Source organism: Oncorhynchus mykiss, chromosome 24 (assembly GCF_057628025.1).
Source record: "Oncorhynchus mykiss isolate SJ-2025 chromosome 24, ASM5762802v1, whole genome shotgun sequence".
Lineage (NCBI taxonomy): Eukaryota > Metazoa > Chordata > Actinopteri > Salmoniformes > Salmonidae > Oncorhynchus > Oncorhynchus mykiss.
In genome coordinates this window covers 43,287,891-43,306,329 of record NC_143045.1, presented here as the reverse complement: position 1 = coordinate 43,306,329, position 18,439 = coordinate 43,287,891, and the positions used below count along the sequence as shown (strand labels likewise).

General features: G+C 49.8%; 1 protein-coding gene across 2 annotated transcripts in view; it reads left to right on the top strand.

The window, feature by feature from the left end:
• st14a (ST14 transmembrane serine protease matriptase a) overlaps window positions 1-18,439 on the top strand; it is a 66,618-nt gene that overhangs the window by 12,878 nt on the left and 35,301 nt on the right. For both annotated transcript variants that reach the window (XM_090219011.1, XM_090219012.1), the window contains exons 2-4: window positions 5,192-5,351; window positions 10,031-10,161; window positions 17,588-17,658. In XM_090219011.1, the coding sequence (XP_090075137.1) occupies window positions 5,192-5,351; window positions 10,031-10,161; window positions 17,588-17,658 (362 nt within the window). The remainder of the gene's footprint in view (window positions 1-5,191; window positions 5,352-10,030; window positions 10,162-17,587; window positions 17,659-18,439) is intronic.

The following is an 18,439-nucleotide window of genomic DNA, read 5'->3' as shown; positions in this document are numbered from 1 at the left end:
CCACAAATCAAGGATGCCCACCTAGCGAATCTGCTGCTAGTTTTTTAGCATCTTTCCTGACTACCCTGACGACTTACAACTACTTTTAAAAATGTATTTGGAAATTTTTATCAACTTCTGAAAAGTGACTCAAAACAATATTGCACACGTTTTCCTTCTAAATGACAAAAACAATTTTCTAAATTTATAAGAACATTTCGATGGGCACAAATCTATCGTAATTGTCTCCTCGTTATTATTTAGAATTAATTTGATTTAAGTAACTGTCTCGTCTTTGATTTAGCATTTTAATTACGACTCTAATTCCCGATACATTATTCAAACAGATCATTTAGTGAACTGACATCGTCTTGCATCATAATTCGCTCCGTCCTTATTTTAAGTTGAATGAATTTTGTCTTTCAATTTGAATCAAACAAACTATTTAAAACGTTCGGTTTATATCTTATACCAATACTAGTGACTATAACTTTCTCTGCAATACAATTCGTTTAATTATAACCAAAAACTCAGATTTTTTTTAGTTAACGCCTCGGCTGGGAACCGAACCCTGGACTGCAGTTTGTAAGAATGCTACATTCACCACTATACCACCAACGCTATGGAACTGACTGAGATTCTCCGCAAATAGACCCATTTTACAATTGTCTGTATTTGTAACTCCGGCATCGGGACAACAGAAAATAGCCCTAATTTAAAAGCCCAATGTTTTCCCTCAGCGAGGATTCTCATTAGTCTCGCTCTCCTCTATCAGAAATTAGGAATAGTTACTATCGTGACTATTGATAAGTTATTAGGTCTCACACGTGAGCGAATTATCGTTCCTTCTTTAAACGTACAACTCCATGTCGGGCCAAAATAGACGTTTCTCTTATCTCTTCCCTGCATTATTTCTCATCTCCCGTTAATTCCGGGGCCTCCTTTGAGGATTTACTACCCATGTTTGTTAAATCCTTACTAGTAGCTATGGTATTTAATCACTTATCTATGGCTTTCTATTTTTTTACCTTCTATGTGTGTGTATTTCTATGAATATGCTATTTACTGTTACTCAGTTTAGTTGCTCTTCTGTCTGACTGTGTGTGTGTCTCTTCAATGATAATCAATGTGTATGGGTTTCTATTTTGTATTTCTCCTGTCTGGAAACTTTGTCTATAGATGACTTTTGATCGGACATTAAATTTCACCCGTATACAATTATAAGCTCATTATAAACTATTGTTCCTTGGGACTTTCAACATTAATATCTCATATCTCACTTCTCTAGACTAGCTTTCCCTCTCCACCACCTTGGATTTTGTTTTTTTTCAGTATGGAATACGTTCGCCTAGAATTACCCTGCCTTCTCACCAAGCCTAATTTATCCTCACCTGTTTTAATATGTCTATCTGCTACTTTTCATAGTCAAGACTACTTCCCATATACAGATATACCTAAATAAAGTTAACCTAAGTAGTCTGTCTTTTGAATTAATGGCTATCCTATTTGTTCAGAACGACCGTCCTATCTAACAAAACTTACTATATCCCACCCTTAAAAACCCTTCGGCATGCAAAACCAGGATTTATTAAGTCCTATTTTATTTACGGTAGTGCACCTTACCACGAGTCATTTCAGAGCTGTTTCCTTCCTTCCTATCGATTTTGGTAGAAACCCGTTGTATTTGTTCAGAATATTCAAGCACCGATCATTGATTAAATCCAAACTCCTTTAGCACATTCAATCAAAAAATATGTAAAATAATTCCCTCCCAAATTCGAGAATAAAGACTATTTACCTTCGTCCTGTAGACTGGGAAAAGCAATGCCGGTTCGATTCCGTCACCTTCTCTGTCGCCCTTAGATCTAATACGGCCTGTTTTTTTTTAAAAACCTGTCGCAACACAATGGTCACATTTCTGAAACACACCTACCGGCCTCGTCACAGGTCCACACGACTGGCCTCGTCACAGGTCCACACGACTGGCCTCGTCACAGGTCCACACGACTGGCCTCGTCACAGGTCCACACGACTGGCCTCGTCACAGGTCCACACGACTGGCCTCGTCACAGGTCCACACGACTGGCCTCGTCACAGGTCCACACGACTGGCCTCGACACAGGTCCACACGACTGGCCTCGACACAGGTCCACACGACTGGCCTCGACACAGGTCACACGACTGGCCTCGACACATGTACCTTACATGTTGATCTAACTCAGGCACTTAGACTTTGTCTTGCTTTTTAGGAGAAACTGAGAGGAGGTATCGTGTGTTGGCGTAGAGCCTCACCAGTGTAGAGCCTCACCAGTGTGTCGGTCTAGAGCCTCACCAGTGTAGAGCCTCACCAGTCTGTCGGTATAGAGCCTCACCAGTGTGTCGGTATAGAGCCTCACCAGTGTAGAGCCTCACCAGTGTGTCGGTATAGAGCCTCACCAGTGTAGAGCCTCACCAGTGTGTCGGTAAAGAGCCTCACCAGTGTGTCGGTATAGAGCCTCACCAGTATAGAGCCTCACCAGTGTGTCGGTAAAGAGCCTCACCAGTGTGTCGGTATAGAGCCTCACCAGTGTAGAGCCTCACCAGTGTGTCGGCGTAGAGCCTCATCAGTGTGTCGGTATAGAGCCTCACCAGTGTAGAGCCTCATCAGTGTGTCGGTATAGAGCCTCACCAGTGTGTCGGTACAGAGCCTTATCAGTGTAGAGCCTCACCAGTGTGTCGGTACAGAGCCTCATCAGTATAGAGCCTCACCAATGTAGAGCCTCACCAGTGTGTCGGTATAGAGCCTCACCAGTGTGTCGGCGTAGAGCCTCATCAGTGTAGAGCCTCACCAGTGTGTCGGTATAGAGCCTCACCAGTGTGTCGGTATAGAGCCTCACCAGTGTAGAGCCTCACCAGTGTGTCGGTACAGAGCCTCATCAGTGTAGAGCCTCACCAGTGTGTCGGTATAGAGCCTCACCAGTGTGTCGGTATAGAGCCTCACCAGTGTGTCGGTACAGAGCCTCATCAGTGTAGAGCCTCACCAGTGTGTCGGTACAGAGCCTCACCAGTGTAGAGCCTCACCAGTGTGTCGGTATAGAGCCTCACCAGTATAGAGCCTCACCAGTGTGTCGGTACAGAGCCTCACCAGTGTAGAGCCTCACCAGTGTGTCGGTACAGAGCCTCACCAGCGTAGAGCCTCACCAGTGTGTCGGTACAGAGCCTCACCAGCGTAGAGCCTCACCAGTGTGTCGGTATAGAGCCTCGCCAGCGTAGAGCCTCACCAGTGTGTCGGTATAGAGCCTCACCAGCGTAGAGCCTCACCAGTGTGTCGGTATAGAGCCTCACCAGTGTGTCGGTCTAGATTCTCACCAGTGTGTCGGTATAGAGCCTCACCAGTGTGTCGGTGTAGAGCCTCACCAGTGTGTCGGTATAGAGCCTCACCAGTGTGTCGGTCTAGAGCCTCACCAGTGTAGAGCCTCACCAGTGTAGAGCCTCACCAGTGTGTCGGTATAGAGCCTCACCAGTGTGTCAGTGTAGAGCCTCACCAGTTTGTCGGTATAGAGCCTCACCAGTGTAGAGCCTCACCAGTGTGTAGGTATAGAGCCTCACCAGTGTAGAGCCTCACCAGTGTGTCGGTATAGAGCCTCACCAGTGTGTCGGTGTAGAGCCTCACCAGTGTAGAGCCTCACCAGTTTGTCGGTGTAGAGCCTCACCAGTGTAGAGCCTCACCAGTGTAGAGCCTCACCAGTGTGTCGGTGTAGAGCCTCACCAGTGTAGAGCCTCACCAGTGTAGAGCCTCACCAGTGTGTCGGTGTAGAGCCTCACCAGTGTAGAGCCTCACCAGTGTAGAGCCTCACCAGTGTAGAGCCTCACCAGTATAGAGCCTCACCAGTATAGAGCCTCACCAGTGTGTCGGTATAGAGCCTCACCAGCGTAGAGCCTCACCAGTGTGTCGGTATAGAGCCTCACCAGTGTGTCGGTATAGAGCCTCACCAGTATAGAGCCTCACCAGTGTGTCGGTCTAGAGCCTCACCAGTGTAGCATCTCACCAGTGTGTCGGTATAGAGCCTCACCAGTGTGTCGGTATAGAGCCTCACCAGCGTAGAGCCTCACCAGTGTGTCGGTATAGAGCCTCACCAGTGTAGCATCTCACCAGTGTGTCGGTATAGAGCCTCACCAGTGTGTCGGTATAGAGCCTCACCAGTGTGTCGGTATAGAGCCTCACCAGTGTGTCGGTACAGAGCCTCACCAGTATAGAGCCTCACCAGTGTGTCGGTACAGAGCCTCACCAGTGTGTCGGTACAGAGCCTCACCAGTATAGAGCCTCACCAGTGTGTCGGTACAGAGCCTCACCAGTATAGAGCCTCACCAGTGTGTCGGTATAGAGCCTCACCAGTGTGTCGGTACAGAGCCTCACCAGTGTAGAGCCTCACCAGTGTGTCGGTACAGAGCCTCACCAGTGTGTCGGTACAGAGCCTCACCAGCGTAGAGCCTCACCAGTGTGTCGGTATAGAGCCTCACCAGCGTAGAGCCTCACCAGTGTGTCGGTATAGAGCCTCACCAGTGTGTCGGTCTAGAGCCTCACCAGTGTGTCGGTATAGAGCCTCACCAGCGTAGAGCCTCACCAGTGTGTCGGTATAGAGCCTCACCAGTGTGTCGGTCTAGAGCCTCACCAGTGTGTCGGTATAGAGCCTCACCAGTGTGTCGGTGTAGAGCCTCACCAGCGTAGAGCCTCACCAGTGTGTCGGTATAGAGCCTCACCAGTGTGTCGGTATAGAGCCTCACCAGTGTGTCGGTATAGAGCCTCACCATTGTAGAGCCTCACCAGCGTAGAGCCTCACCAGTGTGTCGGTATAGAGCCTCACCAGCGTAGAGCCTCACCAGTGTGTCGGTATAGAGCCTCACCAGTGTGTCGGTATAGAGCCTCACCAGTGTGTCGGTATAGAGCCTCACCATTGTAGAGCCTCACCAGTGTGTCGGTATAGAGCCTCACCAGTGTAGAGCCTCACCAGTATAGAGCCTCACCAGTGTAGAGCCTCACCAGTGTAGAGCCTCACCAATACATTCAAAATCAATGTGCAATTGGTATTTTTTATTTTAATTTTATACAGCTCAAGGCTGTCAAATGTATAAGATTGGTTTCCAGGTCTCAGATTAAAGACTGTTGTGTATTCCTAATATCTACATGGCATCTTGTCGGTGTGACAGTGTCTTACGTCCCCCTCTCTCTCAGGACAGGGACTGGGACCAGGATGTGACGTTCCTCCCAGCAGCTGACAGTAAGAAGTTAGAGAAGAAGAAAGGACCAGGGAGAGTCGGGGCTGTGATCGGCATCGTTATCTTCGCTGCTGTCATCGCCCTTATGACCGGCCTACTGGTCTGGCACTTCCACTGTGAGTAGCCCTGCCCCTCTCTTCTTCTCTTCCAATGGGAGTAGCCCTGCCCCCTCTTCTTCTCTCCTTCTCTTCACTTGGAGTAGCCCTGCCCCCTCTCTTCTCTTCCACTGGGAGTAGCCCTGCCCCCTCTTCTTCTCTCCCGCAGCAAGAGCGACATCATTGAAGAGGGGGATGACCGCGGCAGCTTTCCAATCTTTAGGGATCTCAGACGATACGAAACAGGTTGAACAGGCTGGTAATAGGGGTTGCGTCAATGGCGGCAGATAGTTTCAGAAAGAGAGGGTCCAGATTGTCTAGCCCAGCTGATTTGTACGGGTCCAGGTTTTGCAGCTCTTTCAGAACATCAGCTGACTGGATTTGGGAGAAGGAGAAATGGGGAAGGCTTGGGCGAGTTGCTGTGGGGGGTGCAGTGCTGTTGACCGGGGTAGGGGTAGCCAGGTGGAAAGCATGGCCAGCCGTAGAAAAATGCTTATTGAAATTCTCAATTATAGTGGATTTATCAGTGGTGACAGTGCTTCCTAGCCTCAGTGCGGTGGGCAGCTGGGAGGAGGTGCTCTTTCAGAACATCTGCTGATTGGATTTGGGTGAAGGAGAAGCTGGGGAGGCTTGGGCGAGTAGCTGCGGGGGGTGGGTGGCGGAGCTGTTGGCCGGGGTTGGAGTAGCCAGGAGGAAGGCATGGCCAGCCGTTGAGAAATGCTTATTGAAATTTTCGATTTATCAGTGGTGACCGTGTTACCTAGCCTCAGTGCAGTGGGCAGCTGGGAGGAGGTGCTCTTGTTCTCCATGGACTTTACAGTGTCCCAAAACTTTGGAGTTAGAGCTACAGATTGCGAATTTCTGTTTGAAAAAGCTGGCCTTTGCTTTCCTAACTGACTGCTTGTATTGGTTCCTGACTTCCCTGAGCAGTCGCATATCGTGGGGACTATTTGATGCTATTGCAGTCCGCCACAGGATATTTTAGTACTGGTCAAGGGCAGTCAGGTCTGGAGTGAACCAAGGGCTATATCTGTTCTTAGTTCTGCATTTTTTGAACGGGGCATGCTTATCTAAGATGGGGGCATGCTTATCTAAGATGGTGAGGAAATTACTTTTAAAGAATGACCAGGCATCCTCGACTGACGGGATGAGGTCAATATCCTTCCAAGTTACCCGGGTCAGGTCGATTAGAAAGGCCTGCTCGCAGAAGTGTTTTAGGGAGCGTTTGACAGTGATGAGAGGTGGTCGTTCGACCGTGGACCCATAGCGGATACAGGCAATGAGGCAGTGATCCCTGAGATCCTGATTGAAAACAGCGGAGGTGTATTTGGAGGGCAAGTTGGTCAGGATAATGTCTATGAGGGTGCCCATGTTTACGGATTTAGGGTTGTACCTGGTGGGTTCCTTGATGATTTGTGTGAGATTGAAGGCATCTAGCTTAGATTGTAGGACTGCCGGGGTGTTAAGCATATCCCAGTTTAGGTCACTTAACAGAATGAACTCTGAAGCTAAATGGGGGGCGATCATTTCACAAATGGTGTCCAGGGCACAGCTGGGAGCGGAGGGGGGTCGGTAGCAGGCGGCAACAGTGAGAGTCTAATTAGAAGTTCAAACTGTTTGGGTATAGACCTGGAAAATATGACAGAACTTTGCAGGCTATCTCTGCAGTAGATTGCAACTCCTCCCCCTTTGGCAGTTCTATCATGACGGAAAAAGTTGTAGTTGGGTATGGAAATCTCAGAATTGTTGGTGGCCTTCCTAAGCCAGGATTCAGACACTGCAAGGACATCAGGGTTGGCGGAATGTGCTAAAGCAGTGAGTAAAACAAACTTAGGGAGGAGGCTTCTGATGTTGACATGGATGAAACCAAGGCTTTTTTGATCACAGAAGTCAACAAATGCCTGGGGGCACGCAGGGCCTGGGTTTACCTCCACATCACCCGAGGAACAGAGGAGGAGTAGGATGAGGGTACGGCTAAAGACTATCAAAACTGTTCGCCTAGAGCGTTGGGGACAAAGAATAAAAGAAGCAGATTTCTGGGCTTAGTAGAATAGATTCAGGGCATAATGTGCAGACGGGTATGGTGGGGTGCGGGTACAGCGGAGGTAAGCCCAGGCACTGAGTGATAAGAGACGTTGTATCTCTGGATAAGCTAGTTATAATGGGGCAGCAGGGTAGCCTAGTGGTTAGAGCATTGTACTAGTAGGTTGCAAGTACGAATCCCCGAGCTGACAAGGTACAAATCTGTCGTTCTGCCCCTGAACAGACAGTTAACCCACTGTTCCTAGGCCAGTTAACCCACTGTTCCTAGGCCAGTTAACCCATTGTTCCTAGGCCAGTTAACCCACTGTTCCTAGGCCAGTTAACCCCACTGTTCCTAGGCCAGTTAAACCCACTGTTCCTAGGCCAGTTAAACCCACTGTTCCTAGGCCGTCATTGAAAATAAGAATTTGTTCTTAACTGACTTGCCTCGTTAAATAAAGGTATAAAGAAAAAATGTACTGGGTAACAAAGGAGGTATAATAAGGAGGCATCTCTGGACATGCTGGTTGTAATGGGTGAGGTCACCGCATGTGTGGGAGGTGGGACAAAGCAGGTATCAGGGGTATGGAGAGTGGAACTAGAGGCTCCGCAGTAAACTAAAACAATGATAACTAACCTGAACAACAGTATACAAGGCATATTGACATATGAGAGAGACATACAGCGAGGCATAAAGTAGTCACAGGTGTTGATTTGGAGAGCTAGCTAAGACAACAACGGGTGAGACAACAACAGCTAATCAGCTAAAATGGCGATGAATGGGCCAGAGGGTCGGTTAACTACACACAGGGCCTGAGTTCGCGGCTGGAGCCGACAGATAAACAAAAAAATAAACAGAATGGAGTACCGTGATTAATGGACAGTCCAGAAGGCATCAGCTATGGAGCCAAGTGATCATAGGGTCCAGGGGGCAGCAATAGATGGAACAGGGAAGCAATAGATGGAACAGGGAAGCCGTCGCTACTATGCTAGCACGTGGGCAACACTGCGTTTGAAGTTAGTAGCCCGGGGCTAGTAGAAGCGTCTGCTCCGACGGAGGCCAGTTGAAGGCACAGTGGATGGAGTATTCATCGGCAGCCCAGTCGTGGTGGTGCGGCGGGGCACCGTGTCGACTAAGGATTCAAGCCAGATGGCGAAAGAGGTGTTATAGTAATTTAGTTTTCTAGCCGGGAGATGTGCCTAGCTCACGGCTAACTGGTGCTAGCTTCGGGGCGTTAGCCACTATAGCCACTCGGTAGCAGCGGTGATCCGGTGGATTCTAGCCGTGTTTGGGTGGAGTCCGGGTGAACAACTGAGTAGGCCGGGAGGTGGGCCTCAGAGATAGCTTTGGTTCTAAATAACTCGGTGGGTGCTATGCTAGCTGTGAAGATCAGGAGTAATGGTCCAGGGATTACGGCAGGAATCCGGCGTTGTAGTGGAGAGACAGTCCGTTACTGGCGAGTATTATCCAGGCTAAAAAACACACAAAAAAGGGTTGGTATCTGTGCAGAAGTTAAAGGCCGCTAGCAGTGGCTAACAATGACTAAATAGCTTGTAGCTAATTAGCTGGTTAGCTTCTGATGGCTAGGTGGTTCTGGCTATAAGGTCTAGAAATTAAAAATAATAGCGGTTCCGTATCACATTGGGTGAGGCAGGTTACCGGAAGGTATAATTTAACTAAAATGCATTCGTTCTTCCACTTGGAGTGGCCCTGCCCCTCTTCTTCTCTTCCACTGGGAGTAGCCCTGCCCCTCTCTTCTTCTCTTCCACTGGGAGTAGCCCTGCCCCTCTCTTCTTCTCTTCCACTGGGAGTAGCCCTGCCCCTCTCTTCTTCTCTTCCACTGGGAGTAGCCCTGCCCCTCTCTTCTTCTCTTCCACTGGGAGTAGCCCTGCCCCTCTCTTCTTCTCTTCCACTTGGAGTGGCCCTGCCCCTCTTCTTCTCTTCCACTGGGAGTAGCCCTGCCCCTCTCTTCTTCTCTTCCACTGGGAGTAGCCCTGCCCCTCTCTTCTTCTCTTCCACTGGGAGTAGCCCTGCCCCTCTCTTCTTCTCTTCCACTGGGAGTAGCCCTGCCCCTCTCTTCTTCTCTTCCACTTGGAGTGGCCCTGCCCCTCTTCTTCTCTTCCACTGGGAGTAGCCCTGCCCCTCTCTTCTTCTCTTCCACTGGGAGTAGCCATGCCCCTCTCTTCTTCACTTCCACTGGGAGTGGCCTTAAGGCGTCAGCATGCTCCAGTTCGGCTGGCGCCTAGCCGAACGAATGTGCTCGCATACTCCCTTAAAATAACATCCCTTGAAAAATGAGAAAACAGCGTCAATAGTACTATTTGTCCATTTTGTGAAGACGTAGCCACTTCATCAAAATAGTCAGAATTCATCTAATATAATTTTACATCTAACATGTTTGTTTTTCAATTTTATTTTATTTTGCATTGAAAAATACCTCTACCTCTCTTCCCGCTCTCTACCCCTTTCTTCCACTCCCTAACCATTTCTTCAACTATCCCTCCCTACATCCTTTCTGCTCTGCCAGATAAAGCCCTTTCCTAGGGCTCAGAGTTTGCTCTGATCAGGCCACAGGGTCAGGAGACACTCCTTGCTCTACTCCATCCACAGAACCACTTGTCATTTTTTTATATAAATAGTAGACTGTTTCTCTGTCTCTCTCGATTACTCCCTGTAGATCGTAAGGATACGCGTATCAAGAAGATGTACAGCGGGTCGATGAAGATCACCAACCAGGTGTTTGAGGATACCTATGAAAACTCCAACAGCACTGAGTACAGAGCGCTGGCCGAACAGGTCGTTAAACAGGTCAGCGAGAACCTTGGCCGTGTCCGAAATCTGTCTTGCCTGCTACTTTCTACACCGGCAATCTGTGTACTAATCCTACCGCATATGATTTAGAACAGGGATGGGCAACTCCAGTGCTGGTGCCTTTCCCCCCCCAGCCCTGTAACTAACACACCTTCCCCGCCCCAGCCCTGTAGCTAACACACCTTTCCCCCCCAGCCCTGTAGCTAACACACCTTCCCCCCCATCAGCCCTGTAGCTAACACACCTTCCCCCCCCAGCCCTGTTGCTAACACACCTCCCCCCCCCCCAGCCCTGTAGCTAACACACCTTCCCCCCCCAGCCCTGTAGCTAACACACCTCCCCCCCCAGCCCTGTAGCTAACACACCTTCCCCCTTGTAGCTAACACACCTTCCCCCCTGTAACTAACACACCTTCCCCTCCCCAGCCCTGTAGCTAACACACCTTCCCCCCCATCAGCCCTGTAGCTAACACACCTTCCCCGCCCCAGCCCTGTAGCTAACACACCTTTCCCCCCCCAGCCCTGTAGCTAACACACCTTTCCCCCCCAGCCCTGTAACTAACACACCTTCCCTGCCCCAGCCCTGTAGCTAACACACCTTCCCCCCCCAGCCCTGTTGCTAACACACCTTCCCCCCCCAGCCCTGTTGCTAACACACCTTCCCCCCCCAGCCCTGTTGCTAACACACCTTCCCCCCCCCAGCCCTGTAGCTAACACACCTTCCCCCCTGTAGCTAACACACCTTCCCCCCCCCAGCCCTGTGGCTAACACACCTTTCCCCCCCCCCAGCCCTGTAGCTAACACACCTTTCCCCCCCCCCAGCCCTGTAGCTAACACACCTTTCCCCCCCAGCCCTGTAGCTAACACACCTTTCCCCCAGCCCTGTAGCTAACACACCTTTCCCCCAGCCCTGTAGCTAACACACCTTTCCCCCCCCCAGCCCTGTAGCTAACACACCTTTCCCCCCCCCCCAGCCCTGTAGCTAACACACCTTTCCCTATAGCTAACACTCCTTTCCCCCCAGCCCTATAACTAACGCACCTTTCCCCCAGCCCTATAACTAACGCACCTTTCCCCCAGCCCTATAGCTAACGCACCTTTCCCTATAGCTAACACTCCTTTCCCCCCCAGCCCTATAGCTAACGCACCTTTCCCCCAGCCCTATAGCTAACGCACCTTTCCCTATAGCTAACACACCTTTCCCTATAGCTAACACACCTTTCCCTATAGCTAACACACCTTTCCCTATAGCTAACGCACCTTTCCCTATAGCTAACACACCTTTCCCTATAGCTAACGCACCTTTCCCTATAGCTAACACACCTTTCCCCCAGCCCTATAGCAAACGCACCTTTCCCTATAGCTAACGCACCTTTCCCTATAGCTAACACACCTTTCCCTATAGCTAACGCACCTTTCCCTATAGCTAACACACCTTGCCCTATAGCTAACGCACCTTTCCCTATAGCTAACACTCCTTTCCCCCCCATCCCTATAGCTAACGCACCTTTCCCTATAGCTAACGCACCTTTCCCTGTAGCTAACACACCTTTCCCTATAGCTAACGCACCTTTCCCTATAGCTAACACACCTTTCCCTATAGCTAACGCACCTTTCCCTATAGCTAACACACCTTTTCCCCAGCCCTATAGCTAACGCACCTTTCCCTATAGCTAACGCACCTTTCCCTATAGCTAACGCACCTTTCCCTATAGCTAACACACGTTTCCCCCCAGCCCTGTAGCTAACACACCTATCCCTATAGCTAACGCACCTTTCCCTATAGCTAACGCACCTTTCCCTATAGCTAACGCACCTTTCCCTATAGCTAACGCACCTTTCCCTATAGCTAACGCACCTTTCCCTATAGCTAACGCACCTTTCCCTATAGCTAACACACCTTTCCCCCCCAGCCCTGTAGCTTACACACCTATCCCTATAGCTAACACACCTTTCCCTATAGCTAACGCACCTTTCCCTATAGCTAACTCACCTTTCCCTATAGCTAACGCACCTTTCCCTATAGCTAACGCACCTTTCCCTATAGCTAACGCACCTTTCCCTATAGCTAACAGACCTTTCCCTATAGCTAACACACCTTTCCCCCCCAGCCCTGTAGCTAACACACCTATCCCTATAGCTAACGCACCTTTCCCTATAGCTAACGCACCTTTCCCTATAGCTAACGCACCTTTCCCTATAGCTAACGCACCTTTCCCTATAGCTAACGCACCTATCCCTATAGCTAACGCACCTATCCCTATAGCTAACGCACCTATCCCTATAGCTAACGCACCTTTCCCTATAGCTAACGCACCTTTCCCTATAGCTAACGCACCTTTCCCTATAGCTAACGCACCTTTCCCTATAGCTAACGCACCTTTCCCTTCCCTATAGCTAACGCACCTTTCCCTATAGCTAACACACCTTTCCCCCCCAGCCCTGTAGCTAACGCACCTTTCCCTATAGCTAACGCACCTTTCCCTATAGCTAACGCACCTTTCCCTATAGCTAACGCACCTTTCCCTATAGCTAACGCACCTATCCCTATAGCTAACGCACCTTTCCCTATAGCTAACGCACCTTTCCCTATAGCTAACACACCTTTCCCCCCCAGCCCTGTAGCTAACAAACCTCCCCCCAGCCCTGTAGCTAACACACCTTTCCCCCGCAGCCCTGTAGCTAACACACCTTTCCCTATAGCTAACGCACCTATCCCTATAGCTAACGCACCTATCCATATAGCTAACGCACCTTTCCCTATAGCTAACGCACCTATTCCTATAGCTAACGCACCTATCCCTATAGCTAACGCACCTATCCATATAGCTAACACACCTATCCATATAGCTAACACACCTATCCATATAGCTAACACACCTATCCATATAGCTAACACACCTATCCATATAGCTAACGCACCTTTCCCTATAGCTAACACACCTTTCCCTATAGCTAACACACCTTTCCCTATAGCTAACACACCTTTCCCTATAGCTAACACACCTTTCCCTATAGCTAACACACCTTTCCCCCCATCCCTGTAGCTAATACACCTTTCCCTATAGCTAACACTCCTTTCCCCCCCATCCCTGTAGCTAATACACCTTTCCCTATAGCTAACACTCCTTTCCCCCCCATCCCTGTAGCTAACGCACCTTTCCCTATAGCTAACACACCTTTCCCCCAGCCCTGTAGCTAACACACCTTTCCCCCAGCCCTATAGCTAACACACCTTCCCCCCCAGCCCTGTAGCTAACACACCTTTCCCCCAGCCCTGTAGCTGTAGCTAACACACCTTTCCCTATAGCTAACGCACCTTTCCCCCCCATCCCTGTAGCTAATACACCTTTCCCTATAGCTAACACTCCTTTCCCCCCCATCCCTGTAGCTAACGCACCTTTCCCTATAGCTAACACACCTTTCCCCCAGCCCTGTAGCTAACACACCTTTCCCCCAGCCCTATAGCTAACACACCTTCCCCCCCAGCCCTGTAGCTAACACACCTTTCCCCCAGCCCTGTAGCTGTAGCTAAGACACCTTTCTCTATAGCTAACGCACCTTTCCCTATAGCTAACACACCTTTCCCCCAGCCCTGTAGCTAATACACCTTTCCCTATAGCTAACGCACCTTTCCCTATAGCTGACACACCTTTCCCCCAGCCCTGTAGCTAATACACCTTTCCCTATAGCTAACGCACCTTTCCCTATAGCTAACGCACCTTTCCCTATAGCTAACGCACCTTTCCCTATAGCTAACGCACCTTTCCCTATAGCTAACGCACCTTTCCCTATAGCTAACGCACCTTTCCCTATAGCTAACGCACCTTTCCCTATAGCTAACGCACCTTTCCCCCAGCCCTGTAGCTAATACACCTTTCCCTATAGCTAACACACCTTTCCCTATAGCTAACGCACCTTTCCCTATAGCTAACGCACCTTTCCCTATAGCTAACACACCTTTCCCCCAGCCCTGTAGCTAACACACCTTTCCCCCAGCCCTATAGCTAACACACCTTCCCCCCCAGCCCTGTAGCTAACACACCTTTCCCCCAGCCCTGTAGCTAACACACCTTTCCCCCAGCCCTGTAGCTAACACACCTTTCCCCCAGCCCTGTAGCTAACACACCTTTCCCCCAGCCCTGTAGCTAACACACCTTTCCCCCAGCCCTGTAGCTAACACACCTTTCCCCCAGCCCTGTAGCTAACACACCTTTCCCCCAGCCCTGTAGCTAACACACCTTTCCCCCAGCCCTGTAGCTAACACACCTTTCCCCCAGCCCTGTAGCTAACACACCTTTCCCCCAGCCCTGTAGCTAACACACCTTTCCCCCAGCCCTGTAGCTAACACACCTTTCCCCCAGCCCTGTAGCTAACACACCTTTCCCCCAGCCCTGTAGCTAACACACCTTTCCCCCAGCCCTGTAGCTAACACACCTTTCCCCCAGCCCTGTAGCTAACACACCTTTCCCCCAGCCCTGTAGCTAACACACCTTTCCCCCAGCCCTGTAGCTAACACACCTTCCCCCCAGCCCTATAGCTAACACACCTTAAGCTACTGTAGTTGCATTCTTAACTGAAAACCATGATTAGTTGATTATAGGAGGGCAGCAGGTCACAACCAGGCCCCTGAGAACTGTAGTTTTCCATCACTGATTCACAACAAACTGTTTAGTATTATCCACTGCAGTCAGCAACAAATATCAACCACTTAGGCTCCTCCTACTGAGGATAGCAACCACCTAGGCTCCTCCTACTGAGGATAGCAACCACCTAGGCTCCTCCTACTGAGGATAGCAACCACCTAGGCTCCTCCTACTGAGGATAGCAACCACCTAGGCTCCTCCTACTGAGGATAGCAACCACCTAGGCTCCTCCTACTGAGGATAGCAACCACGTAGGCTCCTCCTACTGAGGATAGTAACCACGTAGGCTCCTCCTACTGAGGATAGCAACCACGTAGGCTCCTCCTACTGAGGATTGCAACCACCTAGGCTCCTCCTACTGAGGAGAGCAACCACTTAGGCTCCTCCTACTGAGGAGAGCAACCACCTAGGCTGCTCCTACTGAGGAGAGCAACCACCTAGGCTGCTCCTACTGAGGATAGCAACCACCTAGGCTGCTCCTACTGAGGAGAGCAAGCACCTAGGCTGCTCCTACTGAGGAGAGCAACCACCTAGGCTGCTCCTACTGAGGATAGCAACCACCTAGGCTGCTCCTACTGAGGATAGCAACCACCTAGGCTGCTCCTACTGAGGAGAGCAACCACCTAGGCTGCTCCTACTGAGGAGAGCAACCACCTAGGCTGCTCCTACTGAGGAGAGCAACCACCTAGGCTGCTCCTACTGAGGAGAGCAACCACCTAGGCTGCTCCTACTGAGGATAGCAACCACCTAGGCTGCTCCTACTGAGGATAGCAACCACCTAGGCTGCTCCTACTGAGGAGAGCAACCACCTAGGCTGCTCCTACTGAGGAGAGCAACCACCTAGGCTGCTCCTACTGAGGATAGCAACCACCTAGGCTGCTCCTACTGAGGAGAGCAAGCACCTAGGCTGCTCCTACTGAGGAGAGCAACCACCTAGGCTGCTCCTACTGAGGATAGCAACCACCTAGGCTGCTCCTACTGAGGATAGCAACCACCTAGGCTGCTCCTACTGAGGATAGCAACCACCTAGGCTGCTCCTACTGAGGATAGCAACCACCTAGGCTGCTCCTACTGAGGATAGCAACCACCTAGGCTGCTCCTACTGAGGAGAGCAAGCACCTAGGCTGCTCCTACTGAGGAGAGCAAGCACCTAGGCTGCTCCTACTGAGGATAGCAACCACCTAGGCTGCTCCTACTGAGGATAGCAACCACCTAGGCTGCTCCTACTGAGGATAGCAACCACCTAGGCTGCTCCTACTGAGGATAGCAACCACCTAGGCTGCTCCTACTGAGGAGAGCAAGCACCTAGGCTGCTCCTACTGAGGAGAGCAACCACCTAGGCTGCTCCTACTGAGGATAGCAACCACCTAGGCTCCTCCTACTGAGGAGAGCAACCACCTAGGCTGCTCCTACTGAGGATAGCAACCACCTAGGCTCCTCCTACTGAGGAGAGCAACCACCTAGGCTCCTCCTACTGAGGATAGCAACCACCTAGGCTGCTCCTACTGAGGATAGCAACCACCTAGGCTGCTCCTACTGAGGAGAGCAACCACTTAGGCTCCTCCTACTGAGGAGAGCAACCACCTAGGCTGCTCCTACTGAGGAGAGCAACCACCTAGGCTCCTCCTACTGAGGAGAGCAACCACGTAGGCTCCTCCTACTGAGGAGAGCAACCACGTAGGCTGCTCCTACTGAGGAGAGCAACCACCTAGGCTGCTCCTACTGAGGAGAGCAACCACCTAGGCTGCTCCTACTGAGGAGAGCAACCACCTAGGCTCCTCCTACTGAGGATACGTAATCTAATGTGCAATAGCATTGATTCCCGCCATTTGTTCATTTGGGTACAGCGAGGCCCCTTACCACATTAACAGCTGATTATCAAACACCAGACCTTTCTCCTCCTCAAACTGTATGGTAATATAATTCTATATATTTATAACATAATTATAATTCTACTGAATGAAGAGCCAAAATGAGTATGACATCCTGGCTCATAAAGCATACCACATTTTGTATTTTTATTTCACATACTATACAACTTTATTTTTATTTCACATACTATAAAACGTTATTTTTCTCATACCCAAAATGCCTACTATTTAGAACACCAGCATTCTCGGTATTCAGACGCGGCTCTTCTTTCTCTCTGAGTCCCAAGTGGCACACTGTTCCCTTTACAGTGCACTGCTTTTGATTTGGGATGCTGAGTCCCAAGTGGCACACTATTCCCTTTACAGTGCACTGCTTTTGATTTGGGATGCTGAGTCCCAAGTGGCACACTGTTCCCTTTACAGTGCACTGCTTTTGATTTGGGATGCTGCGTCCCAAGTGGCACACTGTTCCCTTTACAGTGCACTGCTTTTGATTTGGGATGCTGAGTCCCAAGTGGCACACTGTTCCCTTTACAGTGCACTGCTTTTGATTTGGGATGCTGAGTCCCAAGTGGCACACTGTTCCCTTTACAGTGCACTGCTTTTGATTTGGGATGCTGAGTCCCAAGTGGCACACTGTTCCCTTTACAGTGCACTGCTTTTGATTTGGGATGCTGAGTCCCAAGTGGCACACTATTCCCTTTACAGTGCACTGCTTTTGATTTGGGATGCTGCTACTGTCTTTCCACTACCGATAAATACACTTCAAAATAAATCAATCAATCATTTGTTTCTGAGGAAAATTAGTTGGGCAGCCAGATTCACACCCGATCGATCATTCTAAATTAAAGAAATGTAATGATAATTTCAGTTAATTTAATTCCTGTGTTTTTGTTTTTGTTTTCAGCTGAGAACACTCTACCACAAGATGCCCCAGCTGGCCAAGTACTATGTTGGCTCCAGCGTACAAGCCTTCAGGTACAGTAAACTGAATGAGTGTGATCGCAGGCTGATAATCTACATGATCTCTCCACCATTGCATGCCTGTTTGATAATCCCCATGTAGATTCTGTTTTAAATCCCTAACAGAGACGAGATGTACTACACCTTGGATGTTCTCCTTTCAAGTTACAACATTGTTCTGTTGTTTACCTTGTGGAACCATACCGCTGGTGTTTACCTTGTTACCTCGTGGAACCATACTGCCGCTGTTTACCTTGTGGAACCATACTGCTGCTGTTTACCTTGTTACCTTGTGGAACCATACTGCCGGTGTTTACCTTGTTACCTTGTGGAACCATACTGCTGCTGTTTACCTTGTTACCTTGTGGAACCATACCGCCGGTGTTTACCTTGTTACCTTGTGGAACCATACTGCCGCTGTTTACCTTGTTACCTTGTGGAACCATACTGCCGGTGTTTACCTTGTTACCTTGTGGAACCATACTGCCGGTGTTTACCTTGTTACCTTGTGGAACCATACCGCTGGTGTTTACCTTGTTACCTTGTGGAACCATACTGCCGCTGTTTACCTTGTTACCTTGTGGAACCATACTGCCGGTGTTTACCTTGTGGAACCATACTGCCGGTGTTTACCTTGTTACCTTGTGGAACCATACCGCTGGTGTTTACCTTGTTACCTTGTGGAACCATACTGCCGCTGTTTACCTTGTTACCTTGTGGAACCATACTGCCGGTGTTTACCTTGTTACCTTGTGGAACCATACTGCTGCTGTTTACCTTGTTACCTTGTGGAACC